The 20572-nt window shown below is 37.7% G+C and overlaps 1 protein-coding gene across 3 annotated transcripts in view; it reads right to left on the minus strand.

Annotated features, from left to right (window-relative positions):
* Positions 1 to 1679: 1679 nt before the first annotated feature.
* The window catches only part of LOC110174242 (protein argonaute-3), a 54660-nt gene continuing 35767 nt past the window's right edge, over positions 1680 to 20572 (minus strand). The window contains exons 9-19 of one of the 3 annotated variants that reach the window (XM_055164131.1): positions 20114 to 20233; positions 17755 to 17877; positions 16349 to 16482; positions 15513 to 15697; positions 14013 to 14172; positions 13190 to 13280; positions 12439 to 12633; positions 11903 to 12037; positions 10953 to 11054; positions 10260 to 10459; positions 1680 to 9931 (exon numbers count right to left, since the gene is read on the minus strand). In XM_055164131.1, coding sequence (XP_055020106.1) covers positions 9823 to 9931; positions 10260 to 10459; positions 10953 to 11054; positions 11903 to 12037; positions 12439 to 12633; positions 13190 to 13280; positions 14013 to 14172; positions 15513 to 15697; positions 16349 to 16482; positions 17755 to 17877; positions 20114 to 20233 — 1554 coding nt within the window. In that variant the 3' untranslated portion in view covers positions 1680 to 9822. Of the gene's footprint in view, positions 9932 to 10255; positions 10460 to 10952; positions 11055 to 11902; positions 12038 to 12438; positions 12634 to 13189; positions 13281 to 14012; positions 14173 to 15512; positions 15698 to 16348; positions 16483 to 17733; positions 17878 to 20113; positions 20234 to 20572 lie in introns of those variants that run through there. The other 2 variants (XM_055164129.1, XM_055164132.1) reach the window with 2 other exon arrangements.

Genomic DNA, 20572 nt, shown 5'->3' on the forward strand with positions numbered 1-20572 from the left:
CCTGGAGTTGTGTCTCGTTTCATTTACACATGTTTGAGTAACCCTTTTTTATTATTCTGTCTATATCTCTAAAGCTCAAAATGCTCTGTTCCACCTTGTGATGTCATGTATTGGTTGTTAATGTCTACTTTTTACCTTTAATTCAATAAAATAGGTAATTACATGGCTGAAATTATGCAAATCTAATGAAGGTGTATGGAGTTTAAAAACACAGTGGAGCACTTGCATTACCACATGACATCACAAGGTAGATTAATGTGTTTCTGTTTGTTTCATCTACAATGACTAAATATTGTGTTATTGTGTTTTTTTTTTTTGTTTTTTTTTTTTTTACTTTCCCCACCTGTAAAATTACCACCAGTGTAGCCAGTGCATAACTCTGAAGGAAATGTCTCCCTCTGCTGGTGGATCAGGGGTGTTGGTGAACATTTAACTCGCTTAACTGAATTAATTTTTTGTAATTTTACAAAATGGTAAATATTAAATAAAGAAGAAGAAATGGAAACATTGATTGAGTCTGAGGTATTTATAAAAGATTTTCTAAAGTAAATTTGAGATATATTAGGTCAACACATTTGCATAGAGATAAGTTGCTATGTAGGATTTTTTTCTCAAGCCATAACCATCTAAACATATATCAAAAGTTTCATATGTAGAAGATAATCCCTATGTAGGAGCAGACTGAGGAGCGCTGTGAACTGAATGAAGAAACTCCACACTCCAATCAGATTGGACTTACAGACAGCAGGAGGCTCTTAGACCAGGCACCAAGCACATCTGCCCACTGTGAGGAGAGCTACTTCTAAGATGGGTTTTCAAACTGGAATTTACATATAAATCATTTGGACTAAATACAGGAAAAAGACATGGTAAAAAACAAAATCTCCAGTGAATCCACCAGGGGGAGACAAAGTGCACAATTTGTAATGGTCTGAAACGACAATACATGCCATGTTTGATGAATAATGCCAAGTGAGTACATAAAGTAGTATAATAAATGATATGGAGCTCAACCCCCTGGTAAGTTTTTATTTTTTTTATTTAATTTTCCCCATAGATATTAAAAGTTTGAAAGCTTGCTCAGAACTAATCAGCTAACTAATGAACAATAGGCCTATCATTTTAATTCATATCTATTTCTGAAACTTTATAATCTGCAAAGTTATTTAAAATTTCACAGACTCTTGCATTTTAAATGTGTTTTTGGACTTATGGATATTGGTTACCTCATACCTCAGCCTCCACAGTGTCTATGAATTCTTAATATTAGAATTTATTGGAAAGTCTAAGTGAAAAGTGAATGGAAAATTGACTTATGGAGTGAGCAGTTACTGTTGAGCTCCATTTCAGTCACATTTAAGTCTAAAGAAAAAAAAAAAGAAAAATGAAAGAAAAATAAAGAAAAAACAAACCATAAGATTTATATATAAAATGATTTTTAATACATGTATTCGGTTATAAATAGGTCTATAGGTGACATGTGTTCTATACAGTTCTATATCTAAGTTAAGTTTTCATAGTGTCACCAATACATTATGTCATTATTTCACTACAGATTTATTTTATTTTTATAATGTAGTGAAAAGTGGTCTGGAATCATTGGAGTTCCTCAGGTTCACTAGGCTCCACACTTGTTTACACAATGAGAATGCTACTTACAAACACAACAAAAGGTCCTGTGAGGTAAAGCAAGGCATTTTATTGCAAGTATTAGTCAAAGATACACTTCAAACTGAAGCAAAGCAACACTAAAAGGCCAACAACAGTCAGATACAAAAAGAAACGTGTAGTGAAAAGTGAAAGGAATCAAACCGCCAGTGTTACAGAGCCTTTGTAACGAAATGGTGATGCGTTCAGGTGCATCCGGTCAAATAAGACTGAAAATACAAGAGGTCATGCTACATTGTGGAAAAACCGTCAAAAAACTGTATTATTAGGTCCTTGGCCACTATCAAACACCTGCCTTGAAAACCACTGCAGACTAAAACATAGCGGCACGGGACTAATCTCTTATTTGCAATATTTGAAGACGGAATGCTAAAATTAAACATATTATTATTATTAGAATACAGATTTAAAATGATTTGGATTGAAAAGGTATTTTGTTTTGTCAGATCAACGACAATTAAAGCCAAAAATACAGCATTTGCACTCACATTGATTCATGACACAGGCACAGTTCTCCAGCTTTTGGGTAAAAATAAAATTACAAATAAAAACAAAATAAAAAGTATCCCAATTGACTCTGTCCACAGCAGCATGCTAACAGTCACTTTTATAAATATCATAAAATATCAAATAAACAATCTATTCAAATTCAAATTAATTAAAGTGAAGCCAAGTCATAAAAAAAAAAAAAAAAAATAGAGATAACTTCAGTTTGTGGAGTTGTTTTAATATTTATTATGGCTCAAAATTAGCATTAGCATTAGCATTGAGAAAGAAACCTCTACTATTGTAAAAGCAGAAGTGTCCTCCACTGAAGTATTGATTATTTTTGTGTACTTTTTAACATTTTGTCAGTGATGTCCACCCACAACTCTCTGTCCAATACTTTATCTTTAAATATTTATTAATTTTAGCATGACTCAGCTAACCCCCATAGATACACAATTGGACAAGAGGTAGTGACGCTAACAGTATTGTGCACAGAGCCTATTAGGGAAAAAACTGGGAAAAATGAACTGAAAATATGGCTAGAATACATGAAACACACAACACGATACGTACCAAGTCAAATTATTATTATTATTAGTTTACAGAAATGTTTATTAAAATTTTGAACGTATACACTTTTGAGTAGATCAGCAGCGATTTTAGTGGTTTTGAGTGAAAGTGAAAAACCCAGTGGACAATGTGGACAGATCAAGTACGTAGGTTTTGTAGTTAGGCATTTGCAGAGTCACATAGTAATCTGAAAAGCACTTAAGGTTGAGGCATGTTTTATTTTCTTTATAGTGGAATGAGACCAGTTCTTTCCTAAAGTGTTTTTGGTAGAAAGAAAATAAAATCATAGAATATTGATGGTTAATAAGCAATCCATAAAAAATTGTGCCATAGAAAATAGCCTTCCATTTTAATTGCTCCCTTAAAAAGTTCAGGAATCGCCAGGGAGCTAGTAGGTTTACAAGCAGTTAGAATGATCAGTTAGGGTTTTTGTTGTTCTTGGTTTTTCTTTACTTTAAATGTTTTGAATTTCAGATGGGAAAGTTTGAAATAGAAATACATGATACAGAAATCTTTTAGCCAGCCAAAACATATTGCCTATATAGGGTTGAATTATCTGAAATTTACATAATTTGACTTGTTTCACAGCCTTCTACTTGTTTTCAGAATAATTTTGTTTTGAAGCACAATATTTTCAATTCTAACAGCAAAAACATTATCTTGAAAAACATGGCAATGTACAAGAAACAGAACTGAAATGTAGGTTAAACAAAGTAATTCCAATTTGTTCAGACTCCTCAAATTCTTAAGTAATTTCAACTCAGATTATAACAAAGATTCTAAATAGTTAAACAATATTTATTTTTTGCAAATTTTTTTTGGCATCATCTGAATCTTTAAGCGATGTAGTAACATTTCAGATGGACTTAACTTTTTTTTTTTTTTTTTTATTCTACTTGCATGTGAACGTATGAATAGTGCTGTGATTGGAGGGAAAGGCGCTCTCGGTAGAAGATTGAAACATTTGAAGGAGAAAATGAGCAGTGAACTTTTGGCTCTGTTTGTGAACCCCTCGACTCCGCCCCCCATCCATGTTTTTGTGCTTGTGTGTCTATAAGGCGTCAACATGGAGGGGGAGGGGCTAAGGCCGCTTCCTGTTGGCTCCGCCCCCGCCACGCTATATGCAAGCTAGTATGTGATGCGGAGACTCCAGCCGCGTATACTCAATAAATACACCATAAAATATTCCGAATATATATAGTTTTCATATATATTTATAGAACAACACATTTAAATAGGACAACAAAAAAATCGGCTCAAGAACAAATTTCTCAAAATTGGATAAATGTTAAGACAAAACAGAGTATTTTACAGTTATTTCTAAAATAGTATAAGAATATCGCAATCAGGCATTACTCAAGCAGTATATGTAAAAGCAATTTGCAGGATTTTTTGTCATGTAGTTTAACATATGCAGCATACCAAGGTAAGTGAGGTGCAGTGTTTTGAGATCTCTTGTAAAAATAAGACCCCCCTTTGCCCGAACTGAAGAGTTGCCCACGGAACTACCTTGTTTATACAGATATCCTAGACTCACATAGTAACAGGTTCATACAATTAAATGCCATGGTTTAAAGCTACAGTGGAAAATTAACTGACCAAAGAGTTGGCAATGTAGCAACATGTAATAACTATGCAACTGGAAGCCCTTTCACACAATATTTGTTTTTTGTAACCAGTGCTTTCTTATTTTAGGTCCATTTTGTGGACTGTTTACACTTGATCCAGTTTTTGGACTGTTAATTGCATTGGCAACAGTCCTATTTTTTATTAAGTTAAACCCATGGACTGGCTCATTTGCAACTGACACTAGAGCAAGACTGATATATCAATTGCCGATATCTGAAATGCCCATAGAGCTTTACATACTTTAGTGCAAAGAGATAACAGCTGTAAAATGTGAGTACACAGCTCTCTAATGGGTTTGGGGGGGAGGGCGCTGAAATCTAAATCGGTATCGGCCATGAAAAAAATCCATAACGATGGATCTCTAACTGATACAGGTAGTCTTTTGTTGTAAATTGTCAAATATATAAAAATGTGGACATCTTGCATTCCACTGCACGAGCTATAACACATGGCATTTGGAACCGAGGAAAGCCCAGGGCATAGGGCACAGGGCACACTTCCGCTGAGTGACTGTAGTTTGGGGGGACAACTTGGACTGGTCTGGTGTGGTGGGTTCTGGAGGGACTTGGCTTTGTGTCTGTGTAAGAGTGGCAGTCTCTAAAGTGCTGTGCTGTTTGTCATTTTGAGCAGGGCTGTGGCAGAACACACTAGTGTCGGCTTTGTCCCCAACATCCCCCATAAAGCGTCCCACACATGCTCCTGTACCAGCGCTACCATTGGTCCAAGGAACTAAAAGCAAAAGCAGACCCTAATCCAACTATCCAACTTCACACAAGTTCCAACTACATGAAACAAGTACGCATCCAACTGAGCTATATGAAACACAAGTTGACCTTCTGTTACACGCAGAAGCTGCGCCAGGCATTTTTGGTTCTAGGAGCTATGAGGGCACAAAGTTCATCAATAGGGGTGCGCACTTAAAGGTGCATTGTGTAACTTTTCAGATGAAGGGAATATTACATGCTTTTCGTCATGAAAATGTTATTGCTTTGTCAGGAATGTTCCACAGTATGTTATTAAATCAAAGCAGACCAGGTTACAGGTCAGCTCTGTGGAGAGGCATCCCTGCTCACACTGAGAATGCCTGTTTTTCTAGGTATTTGAGCTATAAAACTACCTCTAATTAATAAATATAAGGTAAAACTGTTTGATGTCATACTGTGGAACATTCCAAGCAGTGAAATGACATATCCATAAAAAACAAGCAGGTGAGGGACCCTCCACCAGAAAAGTTACACAATGCACTTTTAACATGTACTTGTAGAGCCTTTTAATGGATGAGTGCACCCCCACCCTCAACCATGTTTGCTTCACAGTTTTGAACAAGTTTAAATGTAGTTAGTCACTGTAGTGATTTAGAAGCCCTAAACATAGTTTTATTGTTGTCTCATTTTGAACTATCTCAGGTCGCCATTTGAACCCATGCCCATAAAAATGGGGCAAAATCTTTAGGGGAGCTATGGGGATGCACTGGCCATTCTAGGGGAGGCTAGTGCCCCCTCAAGCCCCCCCTGGCGCCACCTCTGGTTACATGAAACAGACATTAGGGTCAACTATGTTACATGAAACAAAAGTTAGGTTTCAACTGTGTAACATGAAACCAAAAGATTTACATTCAGCTCTGTTACATGAACCACATATTAGCTTTCAACTTTGTTACACGTGTGCCAAGAAAACTAACGTACAGTGAGCGCATTGTACAGTTCCACCTGCACTGCAAAACATTACTGAAAAAAATTGTTTGATTTGACATTTTGTCATTCAGTTGACAGCACCATCGAGAGAAAGGCACTTCCTTTTGACCCTGCTGCTTTTCCCCACAGCAAACTGAGCAACATTTGCTTTCTTTGACAATGTCACTTTCATCGGACTTCTTAACTAGACTTGGAATATACTCACAAAATCCATTCACTGACATCGAACACATCTGCTATGTAAACATGTGTTCAAGAGCCTCCTCCCCATCACCCTTTAGGCACAGCAGAGAGAGAGCAAGCAATAGAATATAATACCACCTCATAACATCTGACTGACCACACTTACTGAACACTAACTTATGTCTTTCTTTACAAAATGGATGGGATTGTATAGCTGTGGAATGTAGTCCAGTTTTGGCGTGAGGGGCTTGCGAACAATACACCAACAATACAAAAAGCAAGAATTTTACGTTTTTTACAGGTTTAGTCAGAGCACAGAGGGACATTTTTTATGAAGTGGCAACAAGGCAGCCTGAAATCCAGCTTGAAATCTCTCAAAGAAACACAACTACTTCTAGCTTTGACGCAGTTTGCATTGATCACGCCAGTCTACGTTCAAAAGCACTTGGACCAATTAGGAGCAAGCTTCAGCACCAGTTTAAGGAAAAAAACGACATTCAAAAGTGTAGATCCTCACTCGCACTGTCCTCTTGGAACTATTATTGTCAACACAGTCAGTTTTTTTAAAGGCCTTGTACAAAAGACAAAAATTGAACAAAATAACGGGCTGCACAATAAAGATACAGATTAAAACATAAGTCCATATATCCTTATATCTGTAACAGTACGGAAGTCCAAACGCGCACGGCTACTTTCACCAACCTACCAAACTCTGTACAGTGACACAGGAACAGTCTATTGCAGTAATAAAACTTGATCTTTTTTATACTTACGATATACACTGATAACGACCATTAAGTTATTTTTTTTCTATTAGCAAAAATAAGTGGTGTGCATCACATAATTTAAAATGTACAAATATATTTTCCATCTATCTGGCTTTTCAAAAAGGCATCAGGACACTAGGGAGAGCCACTGGTTTCTATGCTGGAGGGCTAGCCAATAACAGCGCAGAGGGGGCTATAGAGGTGAGAGCGCCCCCATGTGGCTCTGTTCTAGTATAGCTAACTGCAAAATAAATCCAGCAATGGGAGGGTACTTGTACTTTCTGGTCAATGGATTTGTGATATGAGGAAAAAAATTAATCAAATGTATTTGCAATAATACCAATAACAAAACAATTTAGGAAAAAGATTTCCAATTTGATTGTAGAATCTTCTTAAAAGTTCACATTTTAAACACCCAAGAGAATTAACATTTGAGAGAAGACTAAAATCTTAATTATTTAACTAATCCAAGAATCCCATAGATGTTTGGTAAAAGTCTAAACGACAGGGTTAGAAGTTAATTTAAACATATTAAGTTAAAATTGCAAAATTTTGATTCAGTTGCAAAATATCTTACATTTTGCAAGATCTTATATCTATTTTCTATCATTTGTGGTTTTACAAATTTGCACAAATGAAAAATACTGTTCTCTAAGGATTCACTCTTAAAATCCTTGGTCTTGTGACATCGCTGTAATAAAAATATAGAAAGCAGCACTTTTGAATTATGTTAATAAGATTTCCTGCTAATTGTAGATTAGAACGACAATTTTAAGACAAAAATAGCTTATCTTCAAATTGAGTTTTCCAGCTTATCCAAAACTACTGGCCATGAAGTACATCTACCCAATCCTCCAGTGATGCGTAGTGACTGAAAATTAGCACCCACCATAACTCTATATGACATTGTCCTGCTCAGAGCGATTCAGATTCAGACTGAAGTATAGCACCACAACTGTGTTCCCTCCAGAAACACACGTCCTTTAGTGCAGTTTCACTTTTTAAAAACATCACAACTAGAGATGATCTTCGGCAGCACAGTTCTCCACTTTTGAGTTTACATCTTATGCAACTCAATCACATACTTTGTTCTCAATCTAGACTCACCCTTCTCTTAGTAGTTGAAAAACACATGCCTAAAATTGGACTGCCTCAAAGCCCACGATAGCAGCGGAGTACACATGTTGAGGAACTAGGTTTAAAGGTGCATTGTGTAACTTTTCTATTGGAGGGTCTGTCAAATCCTTTTTTTCTCCATTGAGATGTCATTGCTTTGTCTGGAATGTTTCACACTATGGTATAAACCTTTCTATCATCTTGGAGTCCAAACGAGACCAAGTTACAGGTCAGATCTGTGGAGAGCCAACCCCGTTCATAGTCAAAATGCCTGGTGTTTCTGAACTATAAAACCACCTGTAATTTAATACACATAAGGTCGATCTGTTTAATGTCATAGTGAAGAATATTCCAGGAAGAACAATGACAGAAATAAGGAGATGATGGACCCGTAACCAACAAGGTACATAGTACACCTTAAAATGCTGCTTTTACATAGCTCTAACATTGGTTAAATCAATAAATATATATATATGTATAAATGATTCTAAAGTAATTTTAGTACTGTCAGTTGTATATAGCACGCTAGTTACCCATGTATTATTACTAGAATCGGACTGACCTTTAAATGCTTAGAGTCCACCAGGCACTTGAATACTACTCTTTATAAACCTTACACCAGTATCATAGGTAAAATCTTCAAATAACATTTCCGCAATATGCCCATTAACAAAGTAATATCGTCGAAATAGTCCTTCAAGTACAATAAAAAATAATTCACCATCAGCATTTATACTCAAGGCCATATACTTTACAAAATCTGCTTTAAAATGAAATGTTTCTGTAACCGCTATAATTGTCCCCTATAATTATTCTTCCCTTCATTCTGATTATTGCACTAGAGAAATTATATTGTGTTACACTGACTCACCATATAATTTAGTAAAAGAAACAAAGCATAGCAGGAAAAGATACTAAAAAGATCTAGGCGTAAAAACATTAAATATTGAGTTAAAATGCTTCACATAATACCAAATATATTGAATTACAACAACAGTGTGAAAAAGAATAGGGCGAGAATTCATATCAGCCACTGTGCCCCATGTAAAAAGGGGAAAAAAACAGCTAAAATAATCTCGTATGAGACGTTGCAAGACAGCTTGGGGCATTTTTACCTCGTCGCCAACAGGTGGCAGTGCTCTCAAAAGAAATACAAAGAGAAGAATCTCAAATTGAAAATAAACAATGATGACAGTTAAATATTTCTGGCTCTAGACTCAAACTTTTGCATTCTCTGCTTTGTTTTGAAAAAAAAAAAAAAAAAACACGCTAAAACACAAGTATAAAAATGCTGCTCAGACTATTGATGGCAATGGAGCAGATTCACTACAGAGAGATTGCGATAAATACTTTTTGGAAAGAAAAGATGTCACGCAAACAAAACAAACAAAAATAAGCACCACAAAGCGACGAAAGGGAGGAGGCAAAACAGATCGGAGGGGTGCAAAAATGGTAGGAATCTGGTTGGCTGGTTCAATATTGCATAATAGTGCTGAGTTTGTTTCGTATGTCATTTTTAAAGCCACGTTTTGCATTCTCCAGTCCAGTGTGGGGGCCCCTTCTCCTTACTCTCCTCTGCACAGTGTCCGGTCCAGATTGACGTAAAGGGATGAGAGCGGCTTCACAGGACCAGACAGGCGCGCTTGTGTGAGGGCGAGTGAGTGTTTGGATGTGGTGGTGGTGATGATGATGATGATGAGGGCATGTCAGGCGAAGTACATGGTCCTCAGGGTGTCATGGTGGATCTGCACGGCTTTGGCCAGAGCCTGAGGGTCCCGGCCGTTGCTCTGACCGGACACGTGGCTGCCTTCAGCGCTGGGGACAAGACCAGAGGAGAGGGTGAGATATGGGGAAGAAACAGAACAGCTTGTAGCAGTGTGTATTTTCATGTTATGCACTAAAGGTAACTGTGACATTTTTAAAACTGCATGTAAATGGTCACATTTTTTATAGTGATTTTCCAACTCAAAGCGCTTTACATCAAGGAACCACTCACCCATTCACACACATATTCATACATTTATCAGCATTTTGTCACTCAACCTTTACAATATCCAACTACAGTCAAGGACGACAACTTCCAAAGTGAGAATAAGCGCCCTAGCATGTTTCAGACAGTTTAGTCTTGAACCTGCCAGCTCACCTGTCATGTTCTTTGTCCACCAGATGGTAGCGGGCACGGAAGGCCACCAGGTGGGCGTAGTATGCGGGTGCAGGGATGGACACAGAGCGGGTACAGCGCACATACGTGTGGCACAGCTGGTAGGTCAGCAGCTGGAACTCATCGGCTGTGAAGCAGTTGTCGTCCCACAGGACGTGGTAATGAGAGGGCCGACTTGTGCCCTGCAGAAACACCAGGTTTTAAACTGGGCTCAGGCTGCACACACAGCGGAACTGTGTGGAATATATGAGGGCTGGGGTCTATAGGTTATGTGTTTATTTAAAGGCAGAACAAATGAAGGAGAACAGGGCACTAAACCTTCAAGCTCAACAGACCAGTGTTGTACTAGTTTATTTATTCTAAAATACTTAGGGATGAGATGAGGCACAATTTCCATAAAATGAGAAGAGACACAAGATTATGTCAATAAGAATGAGACAAGATGGGATTTTGACATCATTTAGAATAAATAAATTGTGTGGTTCAGTTCATAATTTTGTCCACACAATATTGATGAACTTTATTTAATATATTCATATTTCATTGTAGCACTAATATTTGGAACTACAGCTTCTCCTGAAATGTAAGTGGCCAGGACTAACGTATTGTCGGATAAAAATGTAAAGAAATGGAATTACAAATTAAAAGTAAAGTAAAGAAAATGCAAACTCCCACCTGTATCCCGGCGTGACTGCAGAGGTAAAAGTCAAACTCATAAGGATGTGTGATGTCCGTGTCCACAGTCGTACCAGCAGGAATGTTTCCACTGCGGCCAACCTGACAAACAGCACAGGGCAAGTCAAACTTATGCTCTCCAGACAAAAGACAGGAGTAAAAGGGAACACAATAACAGGGCTGTCTCTACCATTTTGTATTCTATTTGATTATAACTCTTATGATAATTTATTTCATTTTTCATCTCCTCACCTTACCTTGAGTTACTTTCATCAATATTTTTTCATTTATACTCCATATTTACTTTGGTTATTATTATTAGCAGTATCATTCTGCCTATCATCAGATACTTAGGTACAACAAAAATTGCCAACAAAACTGGTCTGTGGGCCGCATTTGGCCTCCGGGTCATAGTTTGGACACCCCTGTTCTAAAGAAAGAGTTATTGTGGTAATGAAATTGGCATTCAGTATCAAGTTTAGTCTTTACTATCAAAATAGTGTTTGAAATTTTAGTATCGTGACAACACTAAAAACCACCAAGGTCAGCAAAAAATAGGCTAAGCATTTATTTATGCCACCTTTGACTGAAAAAAAAACTCCATGCATTTTCCCAGGCTAAGGTTTACCAAGTCCTCTCCTATTAACCAATTAAAAGCTTAATACCCCAGGGCCCACTCTCCTCTGTATGACTGTATGCCTGTTGCGTCTGCTATAGCCCTGTATAACTGTAGGGGCCTTTAAGTGCCACTCCAGAGCATTCACTTTAGAAGAGGCTTGAATCCATTAATTGACTATAATTACAGGGACTGGGTCGGTTAAGTGTTGCAACACACAATAAGGTAAAATAAGAGGGCCCCCGCTGAGCACTTAATGTGAATACATAAAGAGAATATGGTAAAATATGGCGATGTTGGTGACGTTAATAAGGAAGCTCCATTGTGTACTCACTCTTTCGTTTCGGTCGGCACAGAATAGGCGCGTGTGGTGGCGTTTTTGCACAACAATGTAGGTGATGCCAGGCTGGTACTCCTTCTCCAGGCTGATGCAGGCTTCACGGATGGCCAGCAACTCGTAATACAGCACCTGAAGAATATGTAATCAATAAATAATTCTATAATTGTATATAAAATGTATTTTCATAACTTCTGCACAAGGCAGGATTAAGAATATGGGAGCTAAAAAGTACTAGTATAGGTTTTGAGGTTTCAAATGCTTTGTCAAATCAGGAAATGTAATTGCAAGTAAGACTGCACCATGTTAGAAAGAAAAAAATTACAGTATTGCAAATGTGGTTAGAATTACGATTTATCTATACAAAAGTAAGATTCTGTTCATAGTGCAACATAGTGCACCTTTAGACTAGCCTAGAATATTTACCACAAGTCTGGTAAATATTTGGTTAACCTTCTTGATGCCTTGATTCAAAAATATGGTATCACAACGACCTTAAAATCAACTTCTCACCAAAGCCTGTGTAGCTGTACCTGTCTGAACTGCCCCTCTGACACTCCGTCCCTGTAGAAGATGATTCTGGTGGGTTTGTAGCGTGTGGACTTGTAGAACTGAATGAGCAGCTCTCGCACCATCGAGGCCAGGTCCTGGATCACCTCCTGTCTGGGCCTCTGCACGCGCACAGTGGCACAGTACCTGCTGGGGTGGGCGTCCATGCTGCCCACCACCTGAGACAGAAACCACAAAAGAGAGGAAAAGAAAAGAAATTAAATCGAGTCCTAACTGTTTAAAGGTCCTATATTACACAGTTTAACTCTTGTGAGCTTTTAGTCATGTTAGAATGTTGTTAATTCCTCAAAAATATACCTGGAGCTGTATTTTGTTTCATTCACACTAAATTTCAAAAGCTCAAAATGCTCTATTCCAACTTGTGATGTCATGAAGTGGTGGTTTTCAAGTTAACAGCTCCTTTTATGTTTAGTTCAGTATAAATAGATTATTCCAGGGCTGAAATTCTCCAAATAATTCTAGTGAAGGTGTAGGGAGTTTCAAAACACAGTGAAGCACTTCCTGTCTTACCACAGAACATCACAAGGTGGAAGAGTTTTCTGTTTGAGAGAAGAACTCATCCTAAATATGCAGGATTTCTGTGTAAAACGTGTGAATGAAACAAACACAACTCCTGGTATGTTTCTGATGAGGAAACAACATTATAACAGAGATCAGAAAATAGTGTAATATGGGCCCTTTAATGTATTCTGAAGTCAAGAAAAGAAAACTTACAGCTGCAATTGAAGGCTTCTTCCCATCTCCAGCAGGGGGGTGTGTGACGTCTGCTCCCAGGAAGATGACTGGCTGTTGAAACACTGATGGCCTGTAATCAAAATTTATAGATTTTTAAGAATTCAACCACAACCCACATTCAAACAATCCCTGGAAATAAGTTGTATTTAAAATTAGGAATTAGGGAACAGACATAATGTATTGTGCTCATAAATTTAATAGGGATTATAAAATTGGGATCTGCCATGTAAAATGATGGTTATATTGTAATACAGTGCTTTTCTGTTTAATGCAAACAGACAGTTTTTTTGGTCATCCTTCATCATGAGCTAAATGAGTGACAGGTAGACCAATTACAGCTAAAGGTACCAGATTTTTACCATCTGAAAACATGAGAAACAGAAGTAATTAATTTACAGTGTTTTCCACAACTTTATGACACCACTGTAAACAACAACTAGCATGCTAACGGTGTCAGATCCATCGTGTGTACATGGAAAGTCTATGGGGGTTGCACGTCTAGGCTTGTCCAACATTTACATGGCACATTGTCAATGTGTTTCAAACATCTGCCCTCAAATGCAGAGCTGTCCAACTAAAGGTGACAGGATTTTAACATCATAGACTGAACAAAGCATAACAGTGCACCCGCCTTACTTCCTAATTCATGGCCAGTAAAAATGCTTTATAATTAAGATGCAGACAGCACACAACTGTCTTGTTTTGACCTTAAGAACTGCTTACAAAAACATATACACTAGGGCAGATAAAAATCTATATCTAGATGTTTTGCAGTACGCCCATAGACTGAGCCCAAACTGACCGCTGATGAGGGACCAGGATGTTGTTGATGCCTCCCAGCTTGACGTTGATCTTGAGGCAGAGGTTGGAGAGGGTCTGGGGAGACGTCTTCACCACATTCTTCACCTGAACGCACTGTGTGGCCATGCCCAGCAGAGTGTCCCCAACTCGCTTCACTTCAGCTAAAATATAAACAAGCAGGTGGTCAAATAAGGAACTACAGCAAAATACAAACTTCACAAACAATCAGTGTTGGGAAGTAACTGAATACATGTACTGAGAATATGTACTCAGAATACTAATTTTGAGGAACTGTGTTTCTGTACAGTTCAGAACAGTTACTTTACAAAAATCAAAGGAAAACATGGCAGCACCTGATCATACAATTTAGGCTTGAATTTGCACATAATCAGTGAGAAAAACAGAAAACACGTGTAATTTTTGCTTCTCAAATTTGTGATAGCAAATGCAAAACAAACTGTGCAACAGATATAAAGCTATTTTCAGTCCTGTGTTGTGTCTTTATACTATAATTTGCATCTAAGTATTCAGAATACAGTACTCTGATTAGACCATGTATCAGAATACGTTACAAAATACATTTTAATGAAGGCATTCAGTCTTCTGTAACTAAATGCATGTTCTTATTCTTCCCATCACTGTTAACAATATATATTTGACTAGCATTTTTTTTAAGAGAAACTATTTTTTCACAAATCTTGGCTACTGACAAAAAAGTAGAAATGTAAATGTGAATAGACAGAGCTAGTTTCTGACTGAGAGCAGCCCGAGACTCTGGCAGACTGCAGATCCTTTGCCCCAGAGCCATTGAGTGGATGGAGGACGTAGGACAGACTGTATAAAGAAGTAGACTAAGGGAGTGTGACGTCACCCACAGCGTTCGGCTCAAGTCAAATGAAGCTCACGGTGTTAACGATTATAGGGGCAAATTTGGAGCAGAGTTTCATATTAGGAATGGGAAATGATTTACGGACAAAATAGTGAAATAAAAATGCCAGGATCATGTAGAGTGGCTTATTACGAAAAATTTAAAACCAAAATGATGAGGCTCACTGCAGCAGTTACAGAGAGAGGGGTGGCAATTTTTCAATGTAAAGTCAATTGGAAACAGAGTCAATGGAGCTGGAGGCGCCCACATGCTCACTTCCTACTTGAAACGTGACAGCTAGCGGGTTAGCTATGTCCATTTCTATATACGGTCTATGGAGGCTGCACAGAGAGAGATGGGAAAGAAAACTAGGTAGAAAAGTAGTGGAGCTCTACCATATCCAAAACCATACACATTTTCTTGACAATATGGCCAAATGTCTGTGTAATCCCACAGACACAAATAACAGTGTCATCCCTTGCTAGGATTCATAGCAAAAGAAAATTAAATTCTGTAAGCTGAACAAACAAGGAACTACAACAAAATACAGCAGAAATGGATACACTCTGAATACAAGATGGTCTGTAATTAAAAGACAAACAGGTGCAAGATGTATTTTGACAATTACTGTACCATAGACAGGGGTTTTTCCAGGAAGAATGACGATGATGAGTTGCAGTCCAGAGTATGTGTTTTTGAGGTGTCTGAACATGGGCTCCACGCTGTCTGCTCCCTGGGCATATTTACAGAAACAAGGCTGGCCCTGGATCGGCATCCCAGCATCCTTTGAGATCTTACGCAGCTGGTCTGTGAAACCCCTGGCAAGACAATTCACACATGTTTATGAATTTAGTTAATGGAAATTGTAGTTGTAGATTTTGTGAATAAAAAGGTGTCCATATTAACATATTCACTAAGCAGAATAAAACTTATAATTGATGGAGGGCAGGTCAGAATTCTGTGATATAATTACTAAATTCAAAGTCTTCTGACTCAAAAAAGGGGGAGTATTACAATAATAATTTTTAACATCTAACATATCACCAGGTTACCTTTTATAATAATAAAATACTAAATTAAAAAATATATATATATTTAAATTTTGAACACGTTTCAGTAGATTAGCATAGAATACATGATCACAAGGACATTTTCTGGGCCATAATTTCCTGAAAAAAATGTGAATTTGAAAAGTGAAATCAAATTATGTATTGAAATGTACAAACACCACCTATTTAAGTACACAATCACACAGTTTGATATGAGAATAACTAATGTTTACTAATGTTGAGACAGTATTTCTTAGGACACTCAGACCACTGGTGTAGTTTTTTTTAAATTGTGCTATGTTTTTTAAAAGTGTTTTTGTATGTCTTTATGATGAATGTTGTGTCTTGTCAAAGAAAAAATTCTATCACCTGCTTATCTATTAATAAAGCTTATCAATTTATCTATCTGTGCAGTCTCACTTGAGGATCTCCTCTCGACACTGCCTCTGTGTGGCGAAACAGGCTATGGCCCACATCTTGATCTCGACTCCGGTGTGGAACTGCTTCCCTCTCATGTCCCAGACGCCGTGGCTGGGCGTGGCCACTGTGCGGTTCTGCAACGACGTCACAAATGAAAAACAAGGCAACATTACACACGCACTCTCCCATGTGGTGGTCATGGTAACAAATCATTTCAGAACATTTCAGTTTTTCTACCATACAGACGGCAATGATGTGCTATATACATCTACAAAACTACAATTCAACAGAAACTAATCACAACACAGAAAATATGTGCCTAAAACAGAGGAAATGTTTGATGTGAAAAAGAATTACAGTGTGATTTTTTTGCTATGTAATGGAAGGGTGTATAATTCTACAGTAAATAAGAGACATTTTAATGACTATTTTAAAGTGATAAGCCTAGCTATTGCCTACAATTTATGAACTAAAATTAAATTAGAAAAAAAAATATATATATATTAAAATATAACAAAATATACTATATAACTTTTTGGTTGGGGGTCTGTCACCTGCTTGTTTCTATGGATCATTGCTCTGCCTGGAATGTTCCACAATTTATTTATTCAATTAGAGGTGGTTTTATAGCTCAAAAATATCTAGAAAAACATGCATTCAGACTGTGAGTGGGATTGCCTCTCCACAGATCTAACCTGTAACTTGTCTTGTTTGGTATAAAGGTTTAATGCCATACTGTGAACCATTCCAGACAAAGCGATAACATTTCCATTTTCTAGGATAATGATGTATACAACAAGTTATAATTAAACCGACATCGTCATGGTTTAATTATAACCATTGTAGAATATTATAGCCAAAAGACCAGCATTTCCATGGCAACAAGCAAATGAAGCTGCTCCTCCAGGTCAAATAGACTCAGGTTTGCCTATATGCTTACTTATTTCAGTGCAATAAAAATAAATTAAAAAATAGACCATGTTTTTATTTCAGTCCATATTTAAGCTAAAAGTTACATGGTAGGACTGTAACTGTGTTACAAATAAATGTATAATTCAAATGTGTTGGGTGAAATGAATTGTTAAAACAACACAGTGGTTCAGTCTCAATAATCTGCATTCTTTATGAAATGTGCATAATTCTGATATATTTATTTTAACATTTGAAATTATATATTCCTTTCCATATTTCAGATCATTATAACTGACTTTGCAGCAGTATTATCAAGACTGAACCCTCACACCCAAGCCAAACAGACATGCCTCTGTGACCAGAAGCTGGTTAGTCCCCTGAGCGGTGCTGGTGGTGGGGTGGGTGACAGACTGGGCAGACTGGGCAGACTGGCACACAAACATAGAGAATGGTGGTGATTTAAAGGAAGGTACCATAAAGTGCTCAGTGCTCACCCTGCCGCCGTACTGCAGCATGGGGGCGGGTAGCACTCGCCCCGTCACGTGGGCCATCTCGTCTCGAACTCTGAACTGGAACTCCTGCACGAACGGGTCCGACTCGTAGTTGGCACTGCGCACCTGCAGAAAGGAGGAAGGATGGAGTCAGTACTAGGAAGGGTTTGCATGGGAGAAAGATTTGCATTTTCTTCAGGGGTGTAGTACCAGATTCTGGGCCCCTGGTTAGTATCAGGACTAACACCAAACTGAACCAGGTCTAAACAAGGCCTACCACAAGACTAACCCAGGACTACCACAAGATTTAACCAGGTCTAAAACAGGACTAAACCAGGTCTAAACCAGAACTAAACCAGGATTAAACCATCATGTTAATGGAGCCACACTACCTGTTGTCTAATGAACAAAAATACAATTTGTGGAAGGCTCACAAGGACTCCCTGCACTGGGCCCTGGGTAAACAGTACCCTTTACCCCCAGTCTGATGTCCCCGTTTGTATCCATGTCTGAAGTTATAGTATGAGAAAATGAGTAGTGGAGATTGAAGAGAAAGTCTGCCCCTACACAAAGAAATCAGAAATAACCAGAACTGAAGAAGCGAAATGCCTTCACTCAAAAAAACAAAAACTAAAAGTTTTTTTTCCATTTGACAGAATTCAGTTTTTCTTTTGCTATGGATATGGTCAAATTCATATCAATAGATCTTCACTCAATCCTACTCAAAGTGAACACTGCAGACATTTTCATCATGCTCCTTGCTTTCCAAAATGAAAAAAACACTGTATTAAAACAAAAGATAATAAAAATGTAACCGACAAAACTAAGTAGAAAATTAGAAACTAAAATAACACTATTATCTCAGTATTTCCTGGTTGGACTGGTTAATCGTATACAGTAGCTCTCATATTGTTAGGGTTTGGTCTGAAAAAATAATACACCTTAATCATCTCCAACACAGTGACGTCTGCAGCGTGCGCAATCCAGTCATTTTGCTCCCGAGTGCAGGGATGGGAAAGGAGCTAATATGGAACAGGTACACTAACCTACGCTAATCTGATAATAGCTGGTGGAGATGTGTGCTCCGTCAGGCTCTTTACAAACACTGACGCAGCCTCGCACACATTAGGGCCATTACAACAGGGGCATTTTGTTGACCCCAAACTAGACTTCTAATCAGTGCATGTGATGGACGGACATGTCTGTGTTAATAATATAAAATGAGAAGAGGAAAGAGAAATACAGAACTGCCTAGGCAATCCTTCAAAATGTTTTCTTTGAAATATTCAGATATTTTATTTTATTTTCAAGTTTAGTTAGTGCTGGCTTAGATCAGGTTTAGTCCTGGTTCAGACCTAATTAGTATTAATCTAGTCCTAGTTTAATCATCCTGTATTACGCAAAATTGACTCTTCTCTCAAACAGAAAACACAGTTCCACCTTGTAATGTCATGTGGTGATACAGGAAGTACTCTACTGTGTTTTTAAAATATATAAACACCTTCACTAGAATAATTTGGATAACTTCAGAGCCGAAATTTCCCATCTCTACTAAACAAACGGTAAAAGGTAGCTGTTAAAGGATTTTGAGCTTTAGAGATATACATAGACGAATAAAAGGTTACTCAAATATGTGTGAATGAAACAAAACACAATTCCATGTATGTATTAAAAAGCCATTAAACGCCCTCCCGAAGCTTTCCTCCACCCATAAGGAAAATCTGAAAAATCCTCCAGAGTGGGAGGTGGGGCTTGGGGGGAGCGGGTGAGAGACGGGCTCTAGAGCAATAACTGACAACCGACTGACAGCCACAACAGTCCAACAAGGTGCGGACTGGTGCGCTCCAGACTTGAAACAGAGTGGATATTTGTGGCTGTGCTTGTCACGTAATAACCCTGCATCTGACTCATTGGTGGCTGTTGGTCCAACCTGGAAATTCAAATGGACTGGCCATAGTTGATCCTAAAGAGGCCGTTACAGCTTTTGACCCAAAAGTCAGATTTTTAACAAATACAAAAAATAGCACTAAAATCCCCAAATAAGGCCAGGGATAGGTATATATTTCTATTTTAGAGCCTTTTAAACAGCTAATCAGCAAAAATTGATTTTGGTGTTTAGTGACCCTTTAAAGAGGCCACAACACTCTGGCTTAAAGTTCACAAGAGTCAATTCTGTGTAATATAGGACCTTTAAAGCATTTCATAGTTCATAGAAAGTAAATTTACTTTTACTTATTTTGTAGATTTTCATCTAGCAAAATTCTATTTGAGATTAGTAATGATAAGAATTTTAAATATTTGAAATTGCCAATTAAATGAACTATGGGATTTTAATTTTTTTAAAATTTGATTCTCAACTCACCAGGCGGCTGATCTCCTCTTGTCTGTCTGGAGCAGAGCGGGCAGTGGCTTTGATCATAGTGGAGGTCTGATTATCAGTCAGTTTCTTGATACACCTCTGGCCTGCTACAATATTACACACCTAGAAAAACAGAAAAAAGAAGAAAGGAAATTACAATTAAAGCCCCTGTACCTGATGTTTACCATCTTAATAACAGAACTAGTAATTTTTGCAGTGGTTCAAAGTTCTTCCTCACTTACCTTATGCATTCTAAGCATCCTAATTATTCACCATGGTGAGTTTATAAGCACTTTCCACAACATTTCGAGACCAGAACGAAGTTTGCCTGGTCATGGTAAAGCTGAGAACAACTAGCATGCTACCGTGCACCTGATTCTCAGACAGTAAAATGCTTTATAACAGATGGAGACAATACACAGTGGACCTCAACTGGAGCAAGATACATTTTGCTCAAATATA

Source organism: Boleophthalmus pectinirostris, unplaced genomic scaffold (genome assembly GCF_026225935.1).
Source record: "Boleophthalmus pectinirostris isolate CB_2022bp ecotype Guang Dong unplaced genomic scaffold, ASM2622593v1 HiC_scaffold_6, whole genome shotgun sequence".
NCBI lineage: Eukaryota > Metazoa > Chordata > Actinopteri > Gobiiformes > Gobiidae > Boleophthalmus > Boleophthalmus pectinirostris.